Here is a 9,230-nt window from a genome sequence, read left to right as displayed (position 1 = left end):
AAGGAGAAGTGTGAGAAAGTGCACAACACCTGGTGGGGGGAGTCGCTGCTGAACACCTGCCCTCAGGTGTCAGGTTCAGCTCTCACAGTCTCCTCAGCAAACCTGGCCAGGGTGTCTGCAGGGAACAGCACTCACCATTCTGTTTCCCTCTTGTAGCCACAGATGTTGTTCAGTGAGGCTCTTACCAGAAGCCTGTCCTGTGGGTTAATGGGCACTTTCTTGTCTTAATAAAGCTGATATTCTATTCCCATTTGGTTACTAATGTTCTCTTCATTATCAAGCAGAATCCTGAACAGGAGGACTCGGGTGGTGGGAGTTATCTTTACTTCTAATTTCAGAAGAACTTCTAAAATGATCCATTTAAGTTGCTTTTCTTATTCTTGAAAAGCCAAAACCAAAAGCAAAACCTGTCCATCTGTCAATCTCCCACTTGAAGACCGGAGCTTGCTTTCCTTTGAATGCACCAAATGTCTTCTGTGTAGACTGTTTCATTTGACTAACTGTCCTCCTGCCTCAACACAAAAAGGAGAAAGACTAGAAATCCTTTTAAATGCTTCTTTTATTTCATTGGTTGTACATTGGGTGAGTGAACTGAATATTACAACCAAAACATAGAGTTGATACAAATTAGACTCCTGTTTACACTGTAAGGTAATGAATGAGGGAATTCTTTAAGTGTTACAGAAAGATTTAGTAGAAATGTTACCAGTGGTATGGCTGAAAGAATATTTCGGTGAAGTGCTGTTATATCCTGAAAACCAAGAGTGAAATGTAGTTCCCATACAAGTGGCGAGTTCATCTCTTAACTACAGTATTTGTTGAATTGCTATCTTCATGTCTTGGATATTGGTGATTTTATTTTTGTAATTAAACAAAGCATTTAAGATTTATTCATCATAGTCAGACTTCTGAATATAAACAAACTTTTGGCAAATAATATTTATACAGAAAAATAGTTTTAGATCCTCTCAAATCCCAGAATTATTCTATAAAATTACATTATAAATAAATAAAAAGCAAAATCTGTTGTACATATATTTGTACATCTATGCATTTGCCTTGCCTCCTCCTTATTGTTAAATGGCATATTTATGACTCTTTGCATATTATAATCACAATTCTGGAAAATGATATCATAGTAAAAATACAGTCTTCTATATTTGTTTGGGGATACAGGTGATGTTTTTGATGCTCCATTATTAAAGGGCTGAAAATAGCTGTGTGCTAATAATTTTAAAAAATCAAAATCATGAAACAAAAGAAAGACAATGTGACAACAATTAGTCTACAAAAATATTTCAGTGATTCCCGTAATTTACCTTTTAGTAATGTATACTATATGTTTTCAATGAGTTTAAGTGAAATAACAAAGAAAGAGAAAAGAAAAAATGAAAACAAGTTTGAATGTTTTAGGCAAGTTGTAGCATAACTACATTGTTATAGTTGAGAAAATTACAAATATCAATAATACATAAAGATGAAACTACCAAAGAAATACAAGTTAGATACAATACTTTCCCACAAATTAAAACAAATGCAACGATACAAGCACTATGTAAAAATCACACTCAGAATGTGATTTTCTTTTGATGGGGTTATCAAATCTACAATGTAAGATAGTCATTAGACTTTGACCAACATTAATTAAGATGGCAGATTTCTTTTTTTCTCAAACAAAAATGATATGGTTGGTGCATCTAGTTTTCAGAACAGGCGGTGATGCCAAAATTTAAAATATTTTACATTCAATCTCAAAAGTCAAAATACTTCAATCACTAATATGTTCACAAAGAAAATGGATGTTTTAAACAATTACACATAATATTCATTTATAACAGCTGTTTTGTTTTTTAAACAATAATTTAAAAACTATGTAGGTACTGTATAGGCTATGTGCAACATATAAAATGTGAAATATGAAATATTTGGTACGATAGTGCTTAAAATAAACTTTAAAACAAACTTTCTGAACAAAATTTAATTGTATCGCTATTACCTTGAAGATCAACCAAGTATTTAAAAAAGTAAACAACATTAAAATATGTTTCATCCATATATAGTATATATATGTATGTGTATATATAATATGTATGTACTTGTATTAAAGTTTTTTATACTTTTGAGACATAAAATATGCTTTAAGGTGAAAGAATTAAAAGAACTATTTTTTCCATGCTGTAGTCAGTTACAACCCTTTAATCCAACTTTTTGAAATGCAAAACAGTAATGGATTTTTTAAAAAGTGAAACTATCTACTTTTTTGTTTACATAGTAATTTAGATTAAAGTCACAGTCAAATTTTCAGTGACTAAACTCAAACTTACTTAAATTAGAATATTATACAGATCTCCTCACCTACAGCTTCGTTGTTTGACTAGATTTTTAGTTTAGAAGTTATTCTGTAACAGGCAACCGGATGGTGAGTTGGAAAAACTAATCCCTTAGATGAGACTGTTGGCATGGGCCTCTCATTCTTGTCAAGCTGGATGAAGTCTGGCAAAATCTAGGCACTTCTACAAAGTCTCTCTTATAAAACAACTTTAAAAATATACTTGTAAAATAATACCTTCAAGACTTTGTTTGGTGGGGTATGAAGCTCATACCGTGCAAAGTTTCTTTTTCGATCTAGTTAATGTTATTCTAGAATCCCACGATTCAATGCGGCATCTCCAGGCAAACCAAATACCACACTTTGATGTGTCCCCCGTACTTGTGCTTGAGTTTCCATTCAAATTCTAGACCTGTAGGACAGGCGTGAGTTTTACTTCACTTCTCACCTCTGCTGCAGCATTCATGTTGTGAAGAAGCGAAACATACTCTTTGATCCATTGGGTAAATGACATGACAGTAAATTGGCGTTAGAATCAAACCTGCCCTCGGAATGGATTTCCTGACTAATGCTAATTGTTTATTGCTAACTTGGAAATATTCTCAATCGAAATGAGTACATTGGTTGGACTTTCTGCATCAGCTATAGTTATGGAGATAAGACAATATTCCTAGGACAGAAACTATGTTTAGAAACCCTTGAAAAGTAAACTTTATCCTTTATGTCTTTAAACGTCACAGCTGGTCTCAGGTAGTTAACTATCTTAGGTTGGAATATACTAAGCATACCATATTTAATACTCATATATGATATAGCAGCACTAGCTTCTTACAGTTGTGGTCTGTCCAGAAGAACTAAATCTTTATTTAGCATGCAGTTTGTGGCAATTCTATTGAGGAGGAAACAGGATAGTATGTACAGTAACAATGTTTAGTTATTCTCAATGCAGATTCTTGGCATTCCATTCCGTTTCTGCTGATTATTTCAGAATTATCTGTTGGAAAAAAAGACAAGTGTGCTTTAGACATCCTCCTGTGTGGGAAAATAACGAGTTTAAGTTTTACTCTTTAAAAATAGGAATTTTCTTCAATTTCTCATTTTGATATATTTCGATCTTTTGAGGGCAATTGTAATTTTGAGCAATCCCCACCCTTCATGCTGAAAAATTTTACATGTAAGCACTCCTGCTATGTGGCTGCTGTAAAGAATGGTGATTTGAATGCACGACTATTTGTATTTTCTGTAAAACTGACAGCGTATATGCGGGCATGCAGTGGTGCTTAGGCCCTGATCCTTTTTTAGTTTTTGCTTCATGTCTTTTTCTGATATGTTCACATTATCATCCAATTAATATTTGCTAAGGTGACCAAGGAGTCTAATCAGAGAATTCATTTGGACATGGAAAGTTGTGGGAAAAGCTTAAATATAAATATTTTTAAATGTATAATAAATCGAGTATTATTTATTTGTTAACTTGCATATAAAATTCAGAGATGTGTTCCCATCGAAAGTAATTTTGTTCCCAAAATATAATAACCACCAGTTTCAAATTCAGGGAATGTCTGAGTGTCCCAAATTAAAGGGGGAATGGGGCAACATTCTAATAAAGCAGTTAAAATATTCTAAATAAATCCAGAAGCACAGGCAAAGCTAAAGTATCAAATGCAAACTGTGCTCCCAGGAGCCTGATTTCTAAGTTTATTTCCAACTCCATACCTTTACAAAAGACAGGGAGTTTGCCCTGTGTGACCCAAGCCTCTAAATGTCAAGCTTTTAAAAAGTCAAGCTTTTGGCATGTTCCAACAAAAGTATTTATTCTTTGTGCAATGCTTCAACCAAACTTTGTGCAAGTAATGAAATATTTATTGATTAAACTGTCGAGAGTCTTTGTTTAGGAAAAAAAAACAGTGAAAGTTCTTTATGATCAAGTTAATATTCCTGCATACTAGGATCCAATTTCTAATAAAAGCCTCATTTCTATGTATAATTTCTTATCCTGATATGTTAGCATTCACACATATGGATCTTTTTCCCTTTAAGTGGGTGCTCCTGCAGTTTACATAAGACAGTTTTAGAATATACCCAAATAGTGCCAATCCAAATAATCCTCCCATGAAATAAATAGGAGTATCCTTTAATTTATCAGAATGTATGGATTTGTATGGAATTGACAAAGGTAGAGGAAGAACTCATTTATATTAAATATTTATACTAAACAGAAACTCAAAACTCCCAACAGATATTTTTGGGAAAAATATCATTCCTTGTCTCGCATACTGATAGACAAATAAAAATGAGGTGTAATGGTTTGATATGTAAGTATTATTCCAGTATCTTTGAATAGCCACTGCAAATTGCCACCATCAAATTCTTCAGATGGTTATATTATAACTTCACTTTTGGGTTTAGATATTTGATTGCTGAATAAGAATTATTCTATTTCATCCCTTTGCTTCAATGCTATCAGTAAGTTTTCCAAATTAAGAATGTGCCCCAAGACATCAAATTGTGTCCTCTTCTCTTTCTTCTTTCCTTTTACGTTATCCAGACTCTCTTTAAAATATTTATGGCACAAAATCTTGCAATTTATTAAATCAATATATAAATAATATATATTTCAGAATATATTCACATCCCTGCTTATTAAGTGACACTAAATTGCCATATAGAATGATATTCTTAACCACCTGGAAAGAGAAGTATTCTACAGAAAGCTTAGCAACAGGCTATTATAGAAATTAGTTACAGTGAGGCTTTGGACTCCTACCTGACAGGGAGTCAGGTACAACACCTGGTGTAAGTGAATTGTAAATTAACCTTGAAGTTAACTCAGAGCATTACCTGGACTCTCCCAGCTTGCCCTTCCCCTCTGCCCCTGTCAGATCCATTATATGGACAAAGACTAAATATAAACGGTCACTATACTATCAAGCTGACAGCTGTTACTGCTGCCTGGCATCTAGGCCAGGATACTCTGGCTCTACCCTGGTCTAGGTCTTTGGCTACCTTGTGGACTATCCTATGTGGTATATATATATATATATATATATATATAAATGAATCACTCTCCTAGCAGCTGCAAGCTTCAAGAGGTCCAAGAGATTTGATTTTAGAAGGTAAAAAAGCTTTGAGTGTTTCATTTTTTAGGTGGTAGCATTTTTTCTGGAAAATATAATTTGATTATTAATTTTTTTTCCCTGAGAAATATAGCTCGCAGGCACAATCTGAATTAAGTGTTCTCTAGGGGGGAAGTACAGTCTGGAAATACAGACAGGAGTCCAGATGAGCAGTTACCAACTGAGTGCCTCTGAAATCACCTGCTGCCCACTTGATTGCTGTTTCGGATGTCAGAAGACTTGTGACAGCGCAGACCCTAGGGCCCAGGAGGCTGAGGGGGGTGGGGAGACAAGGCAGTTTCCAGCTGGAAGATACCCCTCGAGACAAAAGAAGAGCCAAGTGTGTGTGTGGGGGGGGGGCGGATACAGAAGCCATTTTGAGGGAAAGAGGGCTCTTCTGTCTAGTTTCAAATATGGTCTTTCTTTAGTCAGATTATATTTTTAACTCGCACCAAAGAAACATAATTTAAAATCGGATGAAAAGGTACATTTTGTGTGCTTCCCTGTTGCCTCTCCTCAGAGATTTTCTTCCATACCAGTTCCTTTTTTTCTTCCATACCAATTCTGTATGTAGATATAAAATATGTTCTATACATCAAAATTTCTTCAATCTCCATTGTAACTTTAATGGCCAGCAGGATCAAAGCCTTCAGAGGGTGGCTGAGTATTTCAATATAGGGACAAAACGTGCATTCTTAAAAGAGCAGGCTTGGGGGCACCTGGGTGGCTCAGTCGGTTAAGTATCTGCCTTTGGCTCAGGCCATGATTCCAGGGTCCTGGGATTGAGCCCCACATCGGGCTCCCTGCTCAGAGGAGAGCCTGTTTCTCCCTCTCCCTTTGCCCCTCCCCACTGCTCGAGCTCTCTGGTTCTGTCAAATAAACAAAATCTTAAAAAAAATTTAAAAAAAAAGATTCTTTCCTTGTGCCTCTGCCCCTCGGCTCCCTAGTCTCTCTTCTTACATGGCCCTGGAACATGGGCTGATATCAACGAACCCCATATCAACAAGTCCTCATCCTGAGTCCATCCATTTTAAAGAACAGTTGATTACATCACAGTTCACCAAAGCGGCCTCACCAGACTGGCTCTCAGTGGCATCCTTTCCTGCCCTCTACACTTGCCCAAACTGAGACTGGGACCCAGAGTTCCTTCCTCCAGCTCCAGGCACTACAGCCCGTGTTTTCTTGGAAGGGGCAATAAAAAATTCTCCTGGAGTCTGGCCAGAGCATGTACAAGTCAGAGAGATGGCTACCGCATTGGGCTCTCCAGTAACCCCCTCCCTGAAGCATCACTGATGTTCTCTTTTAATTCGAATACATGCCCCTTAATTTTCCAGGGGGCTCTGAGCCCTGTTTGCCAGAGCCCAAAGAAGAGCTAGGTCAGTATTGCCAACCATATTTCTGTGGACACGGAAAAGGCAGCACAAATGTTTTTCATGATATATGAAGTGCTCGTGTGAGCCAGCATGAGTTGGAGATGTGGGCTCACTCTGCCTGCTGGCATGGCAGTCCTCTCCAGGGTGTAGTGAGAGTCTGCGTTGACCAGGGGGAGCAGTGATTCCAAAGGCCATCTCTTATGATGCCAGTGGAGATCAGAGCTTCAGAAGAACCGTTATTGGAGCCTGGGAACCAGGGAAAGGGGAGTCCATGGGGTGGGGTCTAGAGCAAACAGCGTGGGGTGGAACACCAGGCAGGAGGCAGCAGCAACTGTCTGCAGGAGCCAGCAGGGTAGAAATTGCTGAGGGACCATAGGGCTGCTAGGCCCCTCCCGAGGGAGTCCTTGCCTGGGTGGCCAACCACATCCTATCAGGGGGCCTCCGTCAGACAGATGCTGCACCCATGTCTGCTCACAGCAGCAGAAAGCCCTCCCCAGTCAAGGCCCACTGCTTCAGCTTCTGAGGACTCTATATGACAGGACAGAAATCAAATATATTGAACAGGATGTACTTCTGTTCATCTCTCTGATAGATTCGTCTCTCAAATTTAAGTATTTTCTCATATAAGGAGAACCATGATGAAGAAGGGGGATAAATTAGTAAAATAAGATTTTAGTCAAAATCTTGTTTGGTAAATCAAAATGCTGAATTTTGGGAAGTATTATTTTTAATTCCTTTTCCCACTATCAGTACACAAAAATGAGACTAGCTGATGATGCCCACAAAATTGGCGATTCTATTTTTAAAACAAAGACATACTTGATCTCAAAGCATGAATGTACAGGTGGATCTTCAGTGGACCCTCTGGTTGGAACAAGAGTATCTGTGATGCAAAAATATCAGTCAGCTGTAGGGGGGTCTACTTATTAATCCGCATTTCCTTCAGGTGGTGGATTTCAGAATCTAATGATTCTACTTAATCCATATCCTTAAATTGTTCCCATACAAACCCAAGACATAAGTAGTCTGATATTTATTTACTGAAGATAAAGCGTGAATGGCCCCAAAGAACATCAAATGGGTGGTTTTCCCATAAAATGTGTGTTGGGCAGTCATTTAATAATCTCTGCATCCTTGGTGAAGTGCCTGCCACTGACTTGTAGAGCAATGGCAGTCAGGTTTATTAAAAAGAAGACTGGGTTCCTGTATAGTAAACCTACTGACTTGGGTGGGGGGGCCTGGCAGGAAATGCACATAAGTGAGTGGGTCAGGTAGGGAGGGTGGCAGATGGAAGGCCCACACCTAGCAGGAATGCAGGAGCAGCTAGCCAACTCCAGCCAATTGTTACATGCAAAAACCCAGCTCTACATTGCTTGACCTTTCCACTTTCTGAAGCAGGCTGGGATTTCAGCACCTAATTTACATTACACAATCAACTTTGTGTGATTCAAATATATTTTTGGGCTGCATCCCCTTGGAGCCTTACTTGCTGGGAAGAGATATCCACTAAACTTGGACTGTTAGCTTCCTGAGCCAGGCAGCGACCAAGGCTGTAGGCAACACTGAGGGAGCCAGCAGTCACTGCTGCTGGGCTGGATCGGGAGACAGGTCTAATGGGGAGCTAATTCTGCAACTTTCAGACATTTGACTTTCACCCAAAAGAACAGGGTACTTGACCAACAGGCATCCTCTAAGAAAAAAAAAATACTATCCTCCTCTTTACTGATTTACCAGATAGGAAATATCCACATTGCCTTGTCTCTTTCCAGACGATGATAGATTCTGGCTTTTTTTTAAAGAGCCACTCCTTTAATACAGAATCTCCGTTAAAAACCAACCAACCTAGCCCTGTACAGCTGCCCTTTTGAATGGGGGGACCACTATGGGGTCTCTGCCTCTCTGAGTGGCGGCAGATGCTCCTGGCCACTCATTTAACTAACTATCCCCTGGATGGGGCCCAGATGGGAGGGCCTCCCTCCCCAGTGGGGACCCACCTTCCAGGGGACATTCGTGCATGTTTACGCCTTTTCTGATTGTGTCAGTGGCCGCGGCATGGCCACTGGGCGTCAATAAACGTCTCTGCGGAAGCTGGGGGGCTTGTGTGTGCTGGCATCAGGTGAGGGGCAGGGGCCCTTGCCCTTGGTGGACACTTGAAAAAGAGCTGACCAGTGAGGTATGCACTTGGTTAAAAGCAAAATACTCTGTGCAGAGGCTGAAACACTGAACTTGAGGGGGTCAGTATCACCAGTTCAACCACTGGACTAACTAGCCCTCATGTGAGAGGGTGCTAAAGAACACTAGTCAACGTAGGATTCTCCAGGGCTTCACAGGCACCAAGTATTACCACTTTCTGAGTTTTCTACCTTGTGGTGGATATCCAGGAACTGAACATATGAATAATTATGGAAATCG

At 38.9% G+C, this 9,230-nt stretch overlaps 1 protein-coding gene across 8 annotated transcripts in view; it reads right to left on the bottom strand.

The window, feature by feature from the left end:
• Positions 1 to 541: 541 nt before the first annotated feature.
• Positions 542 to 9,230, bottom strand: part of MBNL2 (muscleblind like splicing regulator 2) — a 161,933-nt gene continuing 153,244 nt past the window's right edge. For all 8 annotated transcript variants that reach the window (XM_026003648.2, XM_026003650.2, XM_026003644.2 and 5 more), the window contains one exon: positions 542 to 3,323. In XM_026003648.2, the coding sequence (XP_025859433.1) occupies positions 3,196 to 3,323 (128 nt within the window). In that variant the 3' untranslated portion in view covers positions 542 to 3,195. The remainder of the gene's footprint in view (positions 3,324 to 9,230) is intronic.

This window comes from Vulpes vulpes, chromosome 6, assembly GCF_048418805.1.
Source record: "Vulpes vulpes isolate BD-2025 chromosome 6, VulVul3, whole genome shotgun sequence".
Lineage (NCBI taxonomy): Eukaryota > Metazoa > Chordata > Mammalia > Carnivora > Canidae > Vulpes > Vulpes vulpes.
The sequence above is the reverse complement of the archived record's forward strand: the minus strand, read 5'-3'. Positions and strand labels throughout refer to the sequence as shown.